Here is a 20,893-nt window from a genome sequence, read left to right as displayed (position 1 = left end):
AGGAATGCAGTCCTTCTGTCAGACCAACTTACTCAACTTTGAGTAATGCATGGATGACATCTTTATGTTAAAAAAAAAAAAAAAATCACCAAAACTCTCGAATTTTTCTTGTTATATCCCAGCCCATGTGCCAGATCTGTACAAGGTTGGGTTGGGCATTTAAGTTATAATCAGTTTCCACTCACCACTGGCATCTTCTCCACCCTCCATTACAGTACTTTGCAATTGTCATACTTGTTTGTATTTGCTTATGATTATTCTGCAACACTGACCTGCTAGCACAGTATAATGTACAGTGTGGCTTATTGAATTTGTATGTTATATCATGAAATATTTTTTTTTGGATGATTTTCTGAAACATTTGGCAAAGGTCCAAGACAAGTCCAGTAAATTGAATGTCCCTATAATAGGCCCTTGACCTTCTTTTCCAGCCTTGTCTTTGGCCCAAGCTACTGGATGTTTCAAATATCATTTGCAGTAGTAATTTAAATAATCAAGAGTTTCAATGTGTGCTTTTCTTCTGCTTGTCCTGTTTTATGAAGTGTTCTGATTTGCAATGAAACATCTGCCACAGATTTTTTGAGTTAAGTCAAATCAAGTTGATGTGTTTTGCATAGGAATACTTATTTTTAGGAACAGATTTGTATTTAATTGAATTAAAAAAAATACAAAAAGAAAGAATGAGCATGTATAAAGTAACAAAAAAAAATTAAATCACCTGACTCCAACTTAGTGAGGAAATAGCTCAGTCTTGGGTACCTACTGAGACAGCAGGTTTTTATTCCAACCAACTTTTGTTTTTAATTGGTCTCCTTCCCAAATTAAGTGAGCTTCTAGTGCCCAGTATTTTGGGGAGTTTTTTTTTAAACTAAATATTGTAATCCAGATTTTCATTCTGCTTTTTCAGGTGGTCTGGTTATGTAATTATTATTAATGAGTGGGTTGGATGGTCTGATGCAGCCTTTTAATCATTCTGTGTGTGCCCATCACTCTGCTGTGCTTGTTTTCAGTTGTGATTCTTGGCATATAATGAAGGGATCCAACTACATAGAAAAAAAGGACAGAATATTCAGAAAAACAAGAATTAACTATTTAAATTTATGGCAAAAATAGATTTCTAAAATGTTTTATAAATTAAAATATTGCTGTGCTTTTCTGAATTCAGAATAATAAAAAAAAGACCATCTTATTGCGATCAATTACTATCAATTATCACTGAGTTTAGGAGCCACTGCTGTAAGAAATGTAATATTCCAAATTACAATTGGCAAAAGTGACTAAATGAAATCTGTGTGATAAATTTAAAAGTGTACTGGACCAGCCCGACTGAAAAAAAGAAAAGGCCAACAAAGAGGAAGAGTTCCCATCAGCCCTAGACACCAGATAACAAATCTCCCGCAAACCAGGTGACAAAGTCATTGTTTGAGGTTTGCAGAGAGCTCAAGAAAAAAAAAGTTAGGATATAGAAAAAAAAGACTTCCAGTAGTCAACAGACACAGAATGAAGGTTTCAGCCAAGTGTCTATTTGGCTGAGATGGTACACTGAGAGAATAACCTCTGCTGTTTTGGGCTGAGAGATAGTGTGGAAAGGTATAGAAGAAGGAAATCATGAGGTGAGACAATTTGGACAGAGCATGGAGGAGAGAGAATTTAAAACATCAGCCATTTGGGAGTGACAGTGGGACAATTCCATCACATGTGGAGAAATGTTCTTGCATTTAAGGAGTAGAAGTGAGAAAGGGGATAAGTGGAGGAAACACCCATAGCAAAAAAAACAGACAAATTGGTAAAATACAAGCAATGGACGAATATTAAACTGAGTGTGCTTAAGGCTGAACAGTGTTACCATGAAGTCCAACCATTAAACACGGCATGACCCTACAGTCTGCTTCCCACATTACTATTAGATTTAATAATAAAAAAAAAAAAAGTCAAGTTCTTCTGGGTCACCTCAAAGCCACATTAGTCAGACATTTGATTGATTGATTTTTCTAATTTAATTGGCACAATTGATTAATCACATGCTGTGATAAAGTCACTGTCACAGAATGGAGTTGCTGTTTTAAACAGAAAGCACTTTCATTAATGTACAAAGTATGTGATGCTCAAATGTGACTTATTGCACAATTCAACCCACGATTCCTATATTTTATCAAATAGTATAGTAATAGATGGTTGGCTTATTGGTAAGTGTAATTGATAGGACTGCAGTTAAGTTTAGTAGATTCTAAAAAGTTTGCATAATCTTTCTTTAAACTGATAGTGGATACACCACAAGAGAGGAGATCTAATGCATAGCACTCCTGCATGTGATCAGTAATATACCATTGGTTAATTAAAAGGTAGAGGGCAGTACTTGAAATGGTGTCATGGTGTTCTACAGCCCCATACAAGTTTACTGAATTGTGAGGACTTGTGCAGTGCTGCACAACATAGCACAGAAACATGGACGGCCTAAGCACAATTGCATTTCAGAAACATTTGGATGTTGTACATTGATATAAAGATTTTCACAAGTTGCAACATAGAATCAGTTTGTCAAGTAAATGTCAAATTAAAAAAAAAAAAGTTCAATAAGGTGGTTCATAATATCACAATTCTGCACATAAAGTCTGCATTAATTCATGCTGTGCACTGCATGATGGCACATTGCTCTACTTAGTTGCCCCACCACCTCTTTTTTCTTTTACTTGTGACTCCAGTAGACAGACCAACAAAAAGAATGTTTTTGCGATTCTCCATTTCAGTTAGTAATTACTCAAGTTTACAATCACTTGAATTTTGTTTTATGCCCTTTTTCCCCCTCTGTTCTTCCATAGTTTGTAATAAGATTACAGAGGAACATGGGCAAATTTTTGGTGATTTGGGTAAAAAATACTCCAAAAAAACCCACGACTTTTCAAAAGTAGAAGTGGGTAAAAGTTCATACACAAACACATTGTTCTAAGTTGATGTGAGATTTATAAAGGAACTTGAGGTGGCACACAACATACACATAGTTTTATAAAATCTGATTTATGTGTGCTTATGGAGCGTTTGCCTTTTGAACATAAGCAAACTTTTAGTATGGATCTTACAGATAGGCCCCCTGCACCTTAGTGCCTACATTTCAGGAATGCTCAATCAGTAATGAAAAAATGTGACAAATTGGTGTCTTCTTTTAGAGACTAAATTGGTCAGTCTCAATTTACACATTTATAATCCTTTACATTAAGAAAATACTAATTCTGATTTTTGCCACTTATACATCCACTTTACTGCAGATGACAGATGCTGTATTTACCAAGACAGTAAAAAAAACCTTAAGCACAAGGCAAATTTTATTTCATATTACTCTTCAAATATTTAAGGAGTAAGAAGTAGTATGGAACGAATGATAAACGTGAGAACAGCTAGTTGGTTGCGGCTTCAGGTTGGCATGGACTCCATGCTTCAACAAGGGAATCACTCTTCAGTTTGTGCATTTTTCTACAAATGGCCCTCATAGTGACGGGGATGGACATGCATCTGCAGAAGGGGAAGAAAAAAAAAAAAATCTGACAAAGGTTGATATGCAAGTCCACTCAATCATGTATCATATTTTTTTTTTTAGGTTTCTAATGCTGGCAATGCAAGTTCATGTAAACAGAGTAAGTTGGTTGGGTAGCATAAGAAACTTAAAAGAAAATTCAGATTGATTCATATACCCCGGTTAAGGGCAGCAGGAATATACTTTTGGGGCACACAGTTCCTGGGAACAGTGAGTCAGTCTGTGCTAGGCTAGCTATATATAAAATAAGCATTATATGGGAGGCAGGGAGAGAATTTTCCATTGAAGTCACCTAAAGATGTATGGTGTAATGAAAGCGTTTCAGAAAAGCCTAATTCTCAATCACAAACTCAGTAGGCCAGTTGTACTTAATAGTTTGAACAGGTGCATTTAAGTGTACATTATAGGCTTGATCTGGGGGAAATAAGGTGCATTTGGTAAGCAGACTCACTCATCCTACTAATACCCAAGTCCATTTATTTCAGTTTGGCTTTCAATGAATCCAGAGCCAGTCCTAACAAACTTTTTTTATATATAAAAAAAAAAAAAGAGTAAACTTTTAGTCCATAGAAAAATATAGATGACACTCACAAAGAAGCTTATATATAAGAGGAAGTTGCACACAAAGTGATAAAAGCACTGGAAGACAACAAGATGTATTTCTGGACAAAAATAAATACGATAGCAGTACTTTGCATCTAGTGCTAAATATTGGCATGTTTGATTTAGTAGTTACAAAAATATCAATTTTCATTTGAAAGATAAGTGATTTTACTCAAATTAAATGTATAATTTCCCCCCCATCTAGCACGATGTAAAAGTTTCCATTATAGGTCAGTGCCTTAATGCAGAGTCCCATATTACGTGTGACAAAAGAGGAGAAAGGGACTTTAAAATCCTCGTTGAAAACCACATTTTTAGGCAAATGTTTTTGATGAAATTGGGAATACTTACCGCTGAAGAACCCTTGAAATAAAATCATCCATTGATGCTTCCATTTTTTCCGACTTATAGAATGTGCCATGAATGTGCCTTGAGCTGACTACGTTCACAATTACTGAAAATATATTTTAAAAAAAAAAACAACAAAATCTGCATTTAGTTTTGATTTCACTCCTGTTATTTCTCTTTCGGATTTCAGTCATTTTCGTCAGCCTGCTTGCAAAATAAACCCATGTAGTAGTTCACCTCTGTGGAAACTCAAGCATTTAAGCTATGTTATGGTTAATCACTTGTGAGAGAAATAGTTTAATGGAAAGTTGGGTAATTAATCTCCCCTTAATTATTTATTTTAATTAAAATAATGTCTCTCTCTGGCCAGGCTTTGTTCATGGTTGGCGCATTGCAGGGTCCACCGACACACACACAGACACATTCTTGAACTACCAATAACTTTATTCACACTTTAAGCACAAGTATGAAAAAATACACAGTATCCAGGTTAGATTACGCACAACCATAGTATTTGAACTAAAGCCAATAGTTCCATGAGGCAGCAGGAAAATATAAAAAGGAGGTGCCTGAGCTACCCCACCCTGTGGTTGAATTGGTATCACTCAGTAGCTGCAAGGTGCAAGTGAAGAATACAGTTACCATGTACAGTCATGGCTGAAATTAGACACTCCTGGAATTTTCCCAGTTGTTCCAATGCACATAAAGGAAATAAACGTGTATACCAAAACATTTGTAATTGCAACAATTTTCTGGGAGAAATGGTGCATTTTCTGGGAAAATTCCAGGGGTGCCGATAATTTCGGCCATGACTGTATATACGTTGGTGAATGTAGCATTAGAAATGTGCCAGTTATGCGTACACCGACTCAACTTTTTTCAAAGAGAACTTGTATCTGTGAATGTTTTATTCTTCTTTGCACCTTGCATCCCAAGATACAGTATGCAAAATGCTTCCTGACTTGCAAATGTGGTCCACATTATTTAGTAAACTGTTTAATATTAATTTTATTATTTTTATAAGTCTTTGGAACATCATGTTGGCATCTCCCAATTAAGTTTTACCGCCAGTCCACAGGCTGCTTTTTGGTCTTCCCTAGCCATCAGAACTTACTTTTATTATATGTTAATTAGTGTTGCCTAATTTTATTTTCTTATATAATTGTCTTTTTTCATCCTGTAAACCACTTTGAGCTACATCATTTGTATGAAAATGTGTTATATAAATAAATGATGTTGTTGTTGTTATACTTAAAAGGTAGGGACAGGCTGCTTGTAACCATCTAAGACTGCTTACTGTATGTAAATATGGCTGAACTCTTTTATGATGTTAATGTTTTACTGACCTGGGTAGCCTAGTCACAAAGTGTTGCTTTTTCAAAGCTTCAGAAGACCACGTTCATATCCCAGCCTGGTTGCCATTTGTGTGGTTTGCATGCTAACTTTACATTGTTGGATTTCTTCTATGCAAATTTCCTTGTGTGTCATGTTTTTCTGCACAGTATTTAGCCATATTGATTGATGGGATTATTAACTTACTTTACTGTGAACTCTATATGACTCCAGGCTACAGTTACATGCAGCTGCAAAAAGCAATTTATGTTTTCAACAAATAATAAGAATGACCTGTATAGTAATCAGCTTAGCGAGTTTCTGTTCTGTACAGGAGAAAGTTACAGTATGGAAAGCGCCAGCCACAAAACTTTGCATCTCCGAAAAATAGTGAGACTTAATTGGTGTCTGGTACTCAGGTATTTACAATTTGAACAAACATTGACTGCTATGCTTAACCTTAGATTTATTAATTTCCTCCACAGTATTTGTGGAAGTTCTTCTTAGTTACTCTGGTTTTGCTTCCACAACCGTAAGCTGTCTCAGTTAGGCTAATGGAAAAGTCCAAATTGGGTCAACAACACTACACCTAGTGTATGGTTGGGGTGTGTGTATATGTGTTTGCCCAGCTATGGACTGGCGCCATGTCCAGGGATTGTTCCTGCTTTTGCACTTCGCTGGCTGGGATAGGCTCCAGCACCCTCACAACCCTGTTCAGGACAAAGTAGGGTAGAAAGTGACTGACTGTCTGACAAACTAATGCCTTACAATGGACTTGGCATAATGTCCTTATTTAGGTGCTGCTTTGGGCCCAGTACTGCTGGGGAAGCCTCTTCCTCCACATAACCTGATTAAAAGAATTGCAGTGATTATGTCATACATGTGCAAGTACTATTCCACCCATTCTCAAATCAGTTTAAAAGTATCAAACCAAGTATATCCACTGATCAGCCACTACATTAAACCCACTGACAGGTGAAGTGAATAACTTTATCTTGTTACAGTGGCACCGGTCAAGGGGTGGAATATGCAAGTATTAGGCCACAAATGAACAGTCAGTTCTTGAAGATGTGTTGGAAGGAGGGAAAAATGGGCAACTGTGCGGATCTGAGTGACTTTGACAAGGGCCGAATTGTGAGGACTACATTACTGGGTCAGAACATCTCCAAAATGGCAGGTCTTGTCGGGTATTCCAGGTATGCAGCAGTTAGCACCTTACAACAGTGGTCCAAATAAGGACAACCAGTGACAGGGTCATTGATGCATGTAGGGAGAGAAGGCTAGCCTGTCTGGTCCGATCCCACACAAGAGCTTCTGTAGCATAAATAGCTGAAAACTTAACATTGGCCATGAAAGAAAGGTGCATCACAGCTTGCTGCCTAGGGGGTGCATAGCCATAGACTGGTCAGGGTGCCCATGCTGACCCCCTGTCCACTCCCAGGCTTACAGTGAGCATGCAAGTATCAGAACTGGACCATGGAACAATGGAGGAAGGTGACCTGGTCTTATGAATCATATTTTCTTTTAGGTCATGTGTACGGGGCCAGGTGTATACACACGAACATTTACCTGGGGAAGACATGGCAGCAGAATGCACTATGAAAAGAAGGAAAGCCAGTGGAGCAGTATGATGCCCTGGGCACTATTCTGCTGAGAAGCCTTGGGTCCTGGCATTCATGTGGAGGTTACTTTGATACGTACCACCTACCTAAAAGTCATTGCAGACCATGCACACCCCTTCATGGCAATGGTATTGCCCAATAGCAATGGCTTTTTTAGCAGGATAATGTGCCTTGGCACACTGTACATAGTGTTCAGGAGTAGTTTGAGGAACATGACAAAGGAGTGGACATGGCCTCCAAATTCTCCAGATAGATAGAGATACTTTATTAATCCCAAGGGGAAATTCACATACTCCAGCAGCAGCATACTGATAAAAATAAACAATATTAAATTAAAGAGTGATACAAATGCAGGTAAATGTCATTGTGATTGAGCATCTGTGGGATGTGTTGGATAAAACAAGTCAGATCCATGGTGGCCCCACCTCGCAATTTACTGGACTTAAAGGATCTGCTGATAAAATCTCGGTGCCAGATAGAAAAGGACACCTTCAGAAGTCGTAGCCTCGATGGGTCAGAACTGTTTCGAGTGGCACGAGGGGAACCTACATAATAAAAGGCAGGTGGTTTAAATGTTGTGGCTGACTGGTGTAGATTTAAATAAAAATGAAGCAACTAATGTCCTTAACTTAGCACCCTACATTACAAGATGTATAAAACTAGTTTGCTAAAAATGACTTCCTAAACAGAGCTGCATTTGCTGCCTTGTCCCATCTAAAATGTTTTCCATTTTTGCTTCATTTATGCTCTTAAACGAAAGTACAAAGCTCAAGCATAAGGGGCCGGAGTTGCCTCGAAAGCTTGCATATTGTAATCTTTTTAGTTAGCCAATAAAAAGGTGTCATATTGCTTGGCTTTTCACTACATTCATAATGGCTAACACAGTACAGCACCCTAGTACTAAATGCATATTGCTGAAAGAGAACAGTGATTTAATACAATGGTCAAAAATGCAGTTTCATAAAATAAGCAGCAGGAGTTGATGATAGGCTTGACTGCCTACATTAAAAAAAAAAAATGTTAAATAGTTAGAAAAGTATAAAGTATATTCTATCCCTGTCGATTATCAACCCACCATTACCTGCTTATCCTAGTTCAGATTATTTAAAAGTGGAGGAATGGAAACAAGGAACAAGCCAGCAGCAAACTCATCCCAGGACTATTTGACAGAAGAGTCTGCACGACTTTGGGTTGTAGGAGGGAAACAAGTCAAGAAACAAAGTATTGGTGGGACTGGGCACGACAGCACAGAACTAAACTGATCTAAGGGACTGACATGAAACATTAACACCCTGCTGTACCATTGGATCTCCAGCTACCATCCGGCCAAGTCCTGGATGACTCATTTGATGCATGTTAACCAAATTTTATAATAAAATGCTAAACTATGCCTTTTACTCTTTTAAGGAAATATCTGACCACTTGTTGCAGAAGGATAGTTTATTTCTTGTGATTCTACACTTAATTTTTCACTAAATATTTTTAAAAGGTGCTTTTTTGTGTGGAACAATCAGCTCTGTATGTCACCTCGTTTTCTCCCACCTCTGCTAATTATTTATTGCGTGACAAGGAATATCCCTTGAAGGGACACCAGCTTATCACAGATAAACGCTGGCATTTGCTCACACCAGGAGAATTTAGAGTCAACATTTAACCTCACCTGCATGTCTTTGGAGCATGAGAAGAGGCCCTTGTCCATGTGTCCATTTTTTAACCTGCTTATCCAGTTCACCATTCAGGGAGACCAGGACCCATTACTGTAGCACTGAGTGTGGGACAGAAGCAAACCTTGGGACGATAGTCAAGCACAGGCTCCACTAACTGGCAAATAGTCTTGCTAAGCCAGTTTAGATTTGCCAATCAAATACTATGAATGTCTTTGGGATACGAGATGAAAGTCAGAGCTCCTCTGACAAAAACCTAGGCATTGGGAGGAAATACAAACCACAGACAATGGCTGGGCTAGGATTCATGCCAAAGACTTTGGAGTTGTGAGGTGGGAAACACAAACAACTGTGCAGTAAAACCCAAAACTGACACAAGACCACCTTGCAAACAGGTTAGGAACTGAACCCAGTCTCCTGCAGCTGTAAGTTATCACTGCTAACTACAGCAAACTCATCAGGGCACGTCTTTCATCCCAAAATCCTCTACTAATCTACATGTACTATATAATAAAACATTAAAAGGTGTGTGTGTGTGTGTGTGTGTGCGTGCGTGCATTTCTAGTCCCTCAGAGCAATTGGATTAGCCAGTTGGCTTTGATGAAATAATCGAAACAGGAAGTGCAAGTATGAGAGACACATGAGGAGGAGTAAAAACATGCAAGGCACACTAAGAGTTGCCTTTAAAGATGGGAAATATAAAAAGTAGACAGGAGGAGAGAAAGATGTCTCAAAAAGAATGACAGTCTGAGAAGCAGTCTTTACATGAATATGCTTAAGAAAGGGAGTGCAAGGTTTAGAGAGACTGAGAAACACACAAACACAAAGGAAAGGCACTGAAGGTACATGTAGCGCAGGACATGGAATAATTAAAATATGTTTACACTATCCATGCTATCTGTGGAAGACTGTTAAAAGCAAATATTTTAATGTCAGGAATGGAGCAAAAATCATTATTTATAAGGCTAATGGTCTTAAAAAGTCAAAAGTTTAATAGTATACTTAACATTTCCATGCCTACATAATCAAAGGATAGAGCCTATCTCAAGAACATCGGGTGTAAGGTAAGAACCAGCCCTTATTGGGACCAGTTCACTGTCAAAATTAAACTAGTGAATGCGACCTTAGATTCTAATTATACAGCTGCCATCCTCCCCTCCCTCCCTTCCCCAATATTGTGTAGGATTTAGTCAATACATACCTGTTGCTAAAGACACCATGGTGGGATGCTCAAAGGTGATACAGAAGCTCATATCAGATGAAGGATAAACCTCAAAGTGCCGAGCTCCAGGGACTGCTGCACAAGACAGAATACCAAAATGCAAACTTCAGTACAAAATATTCAGGTATTTTCTTTGACAAAAAAAAATTATATTAATAAAATTTCACATTTTAATTACTGGTAGTAACAGCCAAAACTGAATCATACAAATTCATGGTCAGTTGCTGAAAAAATTTTTTGTTACTAATCTGATTCCTCAGGCAGGTGGCTTTCGAACTTGAATGTGGCCTGCCATAGGGGATGTAAATGGACTCTCTAACCAGTTGCCATTTTTAATGAGACCCCTAATTGGCCATTACATCTCTATACTGTATCTGCTTGTTCTTTATGTACAGACTTGAGTTTTGACACACAAGCACTTCTGCACCATAGTTTAGATTTTTGACATATAGTTCACCACCTTCCCAACATGTGACCTATTGAGCGAGGAAACCATGCCACTTAGGTGGTTTGTGGTACACTTGTTAGCATCTTGGCCTTTTTTTTTTTTTTATTAATTTTATTACAATCAATACATAGCAATCACGTTTTTACAAAAAAAAAAAAAGAATTATGCTAAGAACAGATCGATCCCCACCCTTGAGAGAGAGAGCAAGCCAAACGGTGTAAAATTTAAGGCTTTTAAAAATACCTAAATCAACAAATTCTCTGTGCTTTATAAAATCATTTCAAAATATTACTGATTAGATCCTGCCATGTTTTGAAAAAGTCTGCACAGATCCTCTAACTGAGTATTTGATTTTTTCCAATTTTAAATAATATAACCCATCAGTTTCCCACTGACTTAAAAGAGGAGAGTTTGGGTTCTTCCAGTTTATCAGAATAAGTCTGCGTGCCAAAAGTGTAGTGAATGCAATCACAATTTGTTTGTCTTTCTCCACTTTAAGCCCCTCTGGAAGAACCCCAAACACAGCTGTTAATGGGTTAGGAGGGATTGAGTCCAAGACTGTCTGAGAGGTAATTAAAAATTTTTGTCCAGAATAATGTTAATTTGGAGCAGGCCCAGAACATGTGACCTAGTGAGGCTGGGGCTAATTTGCAGCGTTCACAGGTTGGATCATGTCCTGGAAACATTTTGGAGAGTTTTAGTCGAGACAGATGTGCTCGATATATAATTTTGAGTTGTATAATTGTATGCTTTGCACATATGGAGCTCGAGTGAATTCTCTGCATTGCTACTTTCCACTCCTTTTCTGATATATTAATTGAGAGATCATTTTCCCCAGTGTCCTCTTGGATCTTTGAAAGGAAGGGATTGTAAAAGGATTTTATATATTGTAGAGATGGAGTCTAACTCCTTGAAATTGAGCAATAATTTTTCCAGCGTGGATGAGGGTGCAAGATGAGGAAAATCTGGAAGGTTCTGTTTAACAAAGTTCCTGATTTGAAGATAGTGAAAGAAATGTGTAGCTGGAAAGTTAAATTTGGAAAGTAATTGTTCATAGGATGCAAAGATGTTGTCTATATAAAGATCTCTAAGCAAGTTAATTCCAAATTTTTTCCAGATATTAAAAACTGCACATGTTTGTGAGGGTTGAAAGAGGTGGTTCTTTTGCAGGGGTGCCACAGAAAGCATCTTGGCCTTTTTAACCATGAAATACAGATTCAATCAGAAGAAAAAAAACACTAGAATACTGTGTACAAGGAAGCACTCCAAAACTATCGATCGATAGATACTTTATTAATCCCAAGGGGAAATTCACATACTCCAGCAGCAGCATACTGATAGAAAACAATATTAAATATTGATAAAAATGCAGGTATATCCGACAATAACTTTGTATAATGTTCAGTTCCACCCCTTGGTAAAAGTTAAGAGTCACATAGTGTGGTGGAGGAGCGATCTCCTCAGTCTGTCAGTGGAGGAGGACAGTGACAGCAGTCGGTTGCTGAAGCTGCTCCTCTGTCTGGAGATGATACTGTTCAGTGGATTCTCCATGATTGACAGAGGCCTCCTCAGCACCCATCGCTCTGCCACGAATACTTTACATTCAAAAGGTTTTATAGTATATTATTTGTAATTACTTTTTCAGTTTCCACTTTCTCACCTGGCCAACACACTGACTAACTCAGCTGGTTACTATAAAAAGTGAGGAATTGTTAATTTTTTTATTACGTCTTTGTTGACATACATACAGAAAATGGCTGTTGGCAAGTACTGGTGCGATGGATAGGCACCTCGTCAAGGGCTGGATCCTCTTTTGTGCTTGATGGTGCTGAACAAGCTTAGCTGCAGGTCACCCAGAGTTGGATAAGCAGATACCAAAAATTAATAGATACTTAAATTTTATACATCTGGTTGAATACATCTTACTGACCCAGTGCTCTCCCCAGAAATTTTTTCCAGCCAGGTGGCAGGAAAAAGTAGCCGGGTGGGGCGGGATGTGGAAATTTGATGGTGGGGAAAATTAAATGTGCACTATTTTTATTTGTTAATTATTATTATTAATTATTTTCCAGTGCTCAATGTGACTTTAAGGTTTGACACTTATACCAGAATATTTGTATTAAATTTAAGAAGTATCAAATTCAGGATCCGGTAACCCTAACAAAAATTTTAAATAAAAATTGTTATGACAAACCAAGAGGCACAAGTATTGTTGCTGTCAGGAAGAAAAGTGAAAACAATGAAAAAAAGTATGGGAAACCTAATGAAATTTCTTTTTTTTTTTTTTTTAAATATTCTTCAAAGCCAACTTGCATATGCAGAAGGGGTCTTCAGTAAAATATATTTGTTCTTCTTTTCTTCCTAGAGGCCCAGTTGCCTGCAGCTTTCCCATAATCAAAGTCCCCAGGATCTGGGCCCTCCAAGGAGATCAGCATGAGATTATTTAGTGTGCTTTGATTCATGTGATTTCTCAAACATGTCTTGATCCTTTTAAAAGGCAGAAAAACCCCTTTCACATTCAGCTGTGCTCACTGGGATCACTAGCCCAATATGAGCTAGTTTGGCTAATTTGGAAACGACTGAGAGCTCTGATGTCGTCATTTTTAGTAAAATCTGTTTTGGACTGAAGTCTTTGTATGATTGACTTCTGATCATTTTTGGACGCAACTGTCCATTCTTGCCTGCTACTTTCAAATTTTAAAATTGGAGGGCTACCACTTTGGAGTAATGATCGAAAAGAATTTCAGCAGATTCACTTGAATTGTGAGTTTCTGCATTGAAAACTTTTGAAAAGCTGGAAATAACTGGCTTGACAACTGTCTCTAGGTATTTATCATATATTGCAGTTTTGAATGACATTACCTCACTCTTTGTATAAAGAATGCAGAGATCTGACCATTCCTCTGCCAAACAATGATGAAGGCTTTGAAAATATCTCCCAGGAGTGTCTTTTGTGGGGTGCAAAATTGACTCAATTTCGGTAAGATTGACATCTTGCCTTTGCCCAGCCTTAGATAGTTTGGACAACAAAGGTAATATGTCTGAAAGCATCATCAGAGAGGAAACAAAAATTGTATGGTTTTAATACATCTGCTTAATCCTTCAGCTTTGATGTCATTTCGTTCAGTGGCCTCCCTTTTCAGCACAGCTATGGCACTCATCATACACGGTTGTAGTGACTGTACTACAAAGTCATCAGCCAGCCATCTTGTGTCACTGGCCATTTTCAGCTCAATCTGGGTAATGTTCAGAGTATTTTGGATTTCTGTTAAAAACCAGCCATCCTAACTGAAGAATTTTGGAAGAAATAGAACAGCTGCCTGCCTGTCATTCAGTTTTGTTAAATAAGGTACAGCAGCTACTACTTGGGCACTTGCAAGGGCCAATCGGTGGTTTTACACAGTGGCAGTTGACAAAGAGTCCAAATATTTTATCTTTAAGCAGTTTTGCCACACCTTTCTGTTTCCCAATCGTAACAGCCATTCCATCTGGCCCTAATCGAACTATATTAGCAGTTTTCAATCCTAGAATGTCCATTGTCTCACACAGTGTGTTGGTTATAGTCTCCGCTTTGCCATCAATCATGTTGCAGGTTGATACAAAACTAATTCTGACCTCTTTTAGACCTATTACTTATATCTATAAGTAAACTTTTTTCATGTTGTCATTATGGGGTGTTGTGTGTAGAATTCTAAGGAAAAAAATGAATTTAATCCATTTTGGAATAAGGCTGTAACATAAAATGTGGAAAAAGTGATGTGCTGTGAATACTTTCCGGATGCACTATATATGATGGATGTTAGCCGACTTGGTGACCAACCACAAGCATTACCTGGTAGGTAACCACCCATACAATCAGATTGTGATTCAGACTATGAATGCCTTGAATATATAACAGCGTACTGCACGATAATGCAGTATCGTGCAATGCTTAACTTGAGCATTCCTAGTTTTCATACTCTCTGTTTAGCATTTGTTTGCTCAGAGGCCGATGTGCTTGCTGTTTCCTGAGCAGCTCTTCTTTTCTCCACCCTAGCAGCCCGCTGCTTCTCTTCTTTTTGCATTAAAACTGATTGTTAGTTTTTGTGTTGCAATTACTTAGTACGTTTTCTTTAATTTTTCACTTAAGCTGGTATTTAAGTCTTCAATCTGCCTCAAGAATGATTAGCAAAGGTGGTAGGGAATGAGAACGGTGTCCATACACATATGCAGTATATATTGGTTTGCTATGTACTGAACAAGAACACAGACTGCACTGACACTGAGAACAGAGATGTCACTTCCTGACACCCTTTTTCTGATTTCTGACAGGTTGTTCCACTAGTTCGTTTTTTTAATCAATCCTCTTCTCGCCCGCCCACCTCCACATCCTTTTTGCTTGTGAGCTGCCGCTCCATCTCTGCTATTAGCATGTACAGCCCCCTCTCGCCCATACTCTTTGCTGCTGTATTAAGCTGCTACGCCACCGCTATTACCATGTACAGCGCCCTCTCGAAAGCCCACCTCCCCATACTCTTTGCTTGTGAACTCTGCTGCGCCTCTTCCCCGCTATTAGCTTGTTCAGAATTTAGTGATCGGCAATACTGTATCCCGCTCTGTGCCTCTCCCACTTGTGATCCTGCTTCTAAAGTATTTGCCAACCTGCCTGCTCGTCCCTTGCCATCTCTGCAGATTATTAATCTGCCTGTGCAATGTCATGCAAGATGACAGCCGGGCGCTCAATTAAGTTAGCCAGGCCGAGCGCCCGGCTAAAAGACGCTAGGGAGAACACTGCTGACCCATATGCTCAGGGTTGCTGCGGCCAATAAGTTGCGAAGATTTCTGTTATATAGCCTCCTTAGCGTTAAACCCGAGCGTTACTCAAGCAACTAACTGTTCTCATCAACTCAGTGTGTTTTGTTAAAGTATCTGCTCATCATTAGTCAATTTGAAATAAGTGATCTGTAGTGAGAGTAGGGAGCAGGTTGAGGAGACCCTTGAGAGGTGGAGATATGCTCTAGAGGGGAGTGGAATGAAGGTCAGTAGGAAGAAAACAGAATACATGTGTGTAAATGAGGGGGAGGTCAGTGGAATGGGGAGGATGTAGGGAGTAGAGTTTGCAAAAGTGGAGGAGTTTAAATACTTAGGATCAACAGTACAGAGTAAAGATTGTGGAAAAGAGGTGGAAGAAAAAAAAAGTGCAGGCAGGGTGGAATGGGTGGAGAAGAGGGTCAGGAGTAATTTGTGACAGACAGTTATCAGCAAGAGTGAGTCTACAGGATGGTATTGAGACCAGCTATATTATATGGGTCGGAGACGATGGCACTGACCAGAAAGCAGGAGACAGAGACACATTGGTTGTGACAAGCATGGACAGGATTAGAAAGGAGTACATCAGAAGGTCAGCTCAAATTGGATGGTTGGGAGACAAAGTCAGAGAGGCAAGATTGTGTTGGTTTGGACATGTGCAGTGGAGAGATGCTGGGTATATGGATTGGCAGAAGGATGCTAAGGATAGAGTTGCCAGGTAAGAGAAAAAGAGGAAGGCCTAAGTGAAGGTTTATGGATGTGGTGAGAGAGGACATGCAGGTGATGGGTGTAACAGAACAAGATGCAGAGGACAGAAAGATATGGAAGAAGATGATCCGCTGTGGCAACCCCTAACAGGAGCAGCTATTATGATTTCTTAGACTATTTTAAAATTTCCCCTTTGTCAAATCGCTTTATTAAGGTAGAAGTATAAACCCAAATTACTGAATGAAACAGAGTGGGTGGAAATCTTTCAAAAAACGTGTCACAGGGTAAGAAAAGGTTGGGAACCCCTGATCTATAAGGTCACTTGCAGTATTTTGTCACAGTAATGGTCATGTTTTTTTGTTTTTTTTTTGTTTTTTTTAAAAAAAAAACAAAAAAAAACACACTGTACAAAGTACAGTGAAAGTCTTACTTGCACATGGGCATAAAAAAATTGTCTAGATGCAAGGCAACCATCAGGAAAATATGTTACATCTATTAAATGGTGGCCACTGACTCTTGGAATAAACTCCCAATTATTTTCATATCCATTTGGAAACTGACAAAAATGTAGCAAATGCAAAGACAGTGTAGTAATTTAGAATGTAAACCTATTTTTCATCTTAATTACTTAATAAAGTAAGCTCAAGTATAAGAATACTTAATATTTCTAATGTGCCAAGTGTAAGGATTGTTGCCTAGCTTGTGAATTTAATAGAAACTTAAAAGCAAGAAAGGAAAAGGTTGTGAAATTATGAAAGCCAACAGTTTTAATTTAAAATTAATTTCATTTAAAAATAATTTGAACATTCTGGAGTCTGATGGAGCATTTAATTATCTTTCACAACTTAAGCCAGTGATACATTACACAACTTTTATATCAGAAAGAATTAATTGCATTTTTTAAATCGTTTTTGGTATATCTCAATTCATTTATTACAAAGAGATTCTTACCTGCATGTTCCTTACAGATTAGTGACTGTAATAGTAAAGTACCATCACACATATAGAGTATATTGAAATTGCTTACATGTGTAACTGTGGCAGAGAATGCATCTCCAATGGCAGAGAATTAATACATCAAACGGTTAATAAAATAATTTACAAAAATAGTGAGCATAAAAGTGAGTTAAATGCAATTGGGACTACAATTAAATCTTAAATGAGCAGCTGTTGAGTACACTCATGACTAAAAGATAAAAACTATCCGTTAGTTTAGAGGTAGGAGTTATATGCGTACACGGATCAAATACTGTTAGACCTAGATCTTTTATTATTCGCTTTGAAAGATTATCATTTAAGATAGAGGTGATGGCACTCCTCAGACACAAGCAAGAGATTATATATGAAAACAACCACGTTCGTATCTTCCCTGACTTCTCTCCAGCAACAGCTACTAAACTCGCAGCCTTCTACAACTTTAAACAGCGGTTACGGCAAGCCAACATCAAATACAGCCTCTTGCAACCTGCCAAACTGAAAGTGGAATTGCAGGGTCAATTCTATGTCTTCACTAGCAAGGAAGAAGCAGAAAAGGAATTAAGAAAGCTGATCCCAGGACTATTCTGATACATAATAGTGAGTCATGGCTGTTAATGATATGGCAAGAATTAATCTACTGTCTGATCTATTTGTTTAAAATACAGGTTTTTATCATTATATATTCTCATTATCACTCATTACTCGGGTGCTATCTGTTTATGTTTTATTGTGCTTAATTAGTTTTTTTTTTTTTTTTTTTTATTAGCTAATTATTTTCTCTCTACCCTAAACGAGACAGTTCAACATCATACCCTTGGATTATTGTTATTGCTATTATTGCATTAAGACTTATTATGCTTATTCTGGACCACTTTCTAACACCATTCCCCAGGTTTATTATCCGGGTGTATTATCTTAATACACTAAGATTGCTGAAGATTATATATATTGTAAGTGCACAGTTTTTTAGATTATATTGGTAATAGATCTCTAGTTTTTAACCCTAAAACGCCGCTGCGTGGGGGCTTGTGTTGCTTTGGACGTGCTCTGTCTCTGGGTATGTCAGAGGACCGGGACTGTGTAAAGTGGGTTCTAGCCTCACGTGGGGAGGCAAAAAGGAAGGGTGGGTTGGAGAGAAAGAGAGCAGGCTTGATCTATACCTAATCTATCCTTTTAATCTTTAGAATTATAACTACCAACGTAATAGGCTGCATGGCAATAACTCTTGGGGAAATAGGAAATTAAGGCCGAAGCTGTCTCACTTCCAGTTAAGACTATAAAATGACATCAAAAACTCAGAATCAATGTCTCCATGATGGGACAGTTAACTTCATGAGCTGGAATGTTAAAGGCCTGAATCACGAATTAAAAGAGAAAGAAAGTACTCTCTCACCCTACAAGTCTAAACGCTAAAATAGTATTTTTACAGGAGACCCATTTACTAAACAAGGATCAGTTCCGGCTGCAAAAAAGACTGGACTGGCTAAATGTTCCATTCTAGAAAACTAAAGGTGTGGGAATTCTCATACATAGAACAGTCCCATTTGTAGCATCAGATGTAGTATTGGATCCTGAAGGGAGATATGTAATGGTCATGGGAGACTTAACTAACTGTAAAAAGATCTTGATTAATTTTTATGCACCTAATGTTGATAAGGAATTTATGCAAAATTTGCATCCATTCCGAAATCTGAACACTCATAAAATTATAATGGCTGGGGACTTTAATTGTGTTTTAAATCCACTCTTAGATAGGACTTCTTCCACACGGGGAATGTCATCTAACACCACAAAGATAATTACAAAGATTTGGGAGTTATAATGGCCCTGGTCTATTTGCCTTGGGGTTTAGCGTTCATCTAATTGTGGTGTCATTTTTAATACTACATCAGACTCTGCTGTATTTTCTTATGTCAATGAAGAGGAGAAAGCCAATCTCAGCTAAGCATATTAATTGAAGTATTTCAGCTTGATTCTGTTCTTCCTTTTAAACTCTTTACACAATGTCCACTTTCACAAATTTTCCATGAATGCCAGTCCCACCTTCCACAAACAGAGCACTAAACGTTTCCGTCAAACCAAAAAAATCTTGAGAGACCAGAGTTCAGTGTAGTAAGTAGGATCCAATTAGCAAAATGAAAGGCAATGTATTGCTTAATGGATATTGTGCTATTTATTGATTTGAAGTTAGAACACTTTTGTTTAAAACATGTTATGAAAGCATCACTTCAGATTAAAAGGGATATAGGATTAAGTGGTCTTTGATATTTAAATGGTATTAACACCATATACTTAGGATTCAATAGAATAATTGAAAGGGAGTTTAATGGTTTAAATCAATTCATATTACAACAGAATTTTATAATTTGCAGCTTCCAGAAATTGATTTCTTGTAGCAGAAGAGGGCTGCTTCACTGAATATTTGCATTTGCTGATTAGTTAAAAAATACTATTCAATTCTGGGGTGTTAAGTGACTAACATAATCCTAGATTTCTCACAGGGGTCAGAATGCTGTACCTCAGTGTTTCTGAAGCTTTCTGGTGTTGAAACCCACTTTTTCCTATGCAAGTGTCTTTGTGACACTTTGTCCCCCTTGGGGAATCTAGTCAGAGTGGCAACCTACCACAACCGCACTACCATTAGAAACAATAGCAACATGCAACCCACTGTCGACAGCCCACGACCCGACAGTGGTTAAGAATCACTGCTCTTAATCATACCACAGATATCTGGAACTAGGATGAAGTTTGCCATACAGGTTTCAACACAGAAAGAAATACCACATAAAGTAGTTGCTTGTGGGCTTTCTCCTTTCTCAACATCTGCTTATATCACCACCACCAGTGTTGCACTCCAAGTATGTTTTGTTAAGTGGGAGTTTGAAAATGGCTCATTTTTTTCAGAATGCCAAAAGCATTAAAATTGGCAAAATAAGGTCTTCACAATGTAATAAGTGTGTGGCATGAGAACACCAGCTCATGTGGTTTCCAGTTTGTTCCAAATTATTGAAAATTAGTTTCAGGTACATTTCTACTTTCAATGATTCTCTGAATTCGATTGTTATCAGCCATCATGGTAAACTGAATTCCCATTCGTATTTAGATAATCCTAACCTTTAAGACATGAACCATAATCCTTCTGAAACAGACCATTCACATGTGGTACACTGCTGCCATGATGGTTGGTTACTCGACCAATAAAGATATTCAGATAACTTGTGAAATTGATATGTAGAGCTACTCATATCAAGAAACTGAATATGTGCCACGCTAACATACCCCATGACACAACAGAATGATTTCATAGACTCTTGGACTTTACCCATTTAGGTCCAAATATACAGTAAGTGTGGTTGTATTCCTTGGCACAAAGAAAGGACTCCTTATTTTTGATGAACAAGAATTGGAATCTATTGGGTAAGTTGCTGCCATAGCTTATCCTCATTTTGTGCCTTCTGAAATGCCATTTTTGGCATGTTAGTTAATAAACCATTGTCTTAGTGTTATTCTACTCTAATAGTTCCATCAACCTTCAAATCAAATCAGTTGTTAGTGTTTTTTTCACAATGGAATTATGTGAGCAACTACTCGAGTCAATACCAAATACATAATAAACACAGTAGAAAAACAGTAGAAAGTTTTTCTTCACTC

General features: G+C 37.9%; 1 protein-coding gene across 2 annotated transcripts in view; it reads right to left on the bottom strand.

The window, feature by feature from the left end:
• Window positions 1-3,307: 3,307 nt before the first annotated feature.
• The window catches only part of zgc:111976 (uncharacterized protein LOC553663 homolog), a 91,369-nt gene continuing 73,783 nt past the window's right edge, over window positions 3,308-20,893 (bottom strand). For both annotated transcript variants that reach the window (XM_039753403.1, XM_039753404.1), the window contains 3 exons: window positions 10,300-10,395; window positions 4,484-4,586; window positions 3,308-3,507 (listed from right to left, as the gene is read on the bottom strand). In XM_039753403.1, the coding sequence (XP_039609337.1) occupies window positions 3,393-3,507; window positions 4,484-4,586; window positions 10,300-10,395 (314 nt within the window). In that variant the 3' untranslated portion in view covers window positions 3,308-3,392. The remainder of the gene's footprint in view (window positions 3,508-4,483; window positions 4,587-10,299; window positions 10,396-20,893) is intronic.

The sequence above is a fragment of the Polypterus senegalus genome, chromosome 5 (assembly GCF_016835505.1).
Source record: "Polypterus senegalus isolate Bchr_013 chromosome 5, ASM1683550v1, whole genome shotgun sequence".
Classification (NCBI taxonomy): Eukaryota; Metazoa; Chordata; class Cladistia; order Polypteriformes; family Polypteridae; genus Polypterus; species Polypterus senegalus.
Note: the sequence above shows the minus strand (reverse complement) of the source record. Positions and strands in the feature narration are given on the sequence as shown.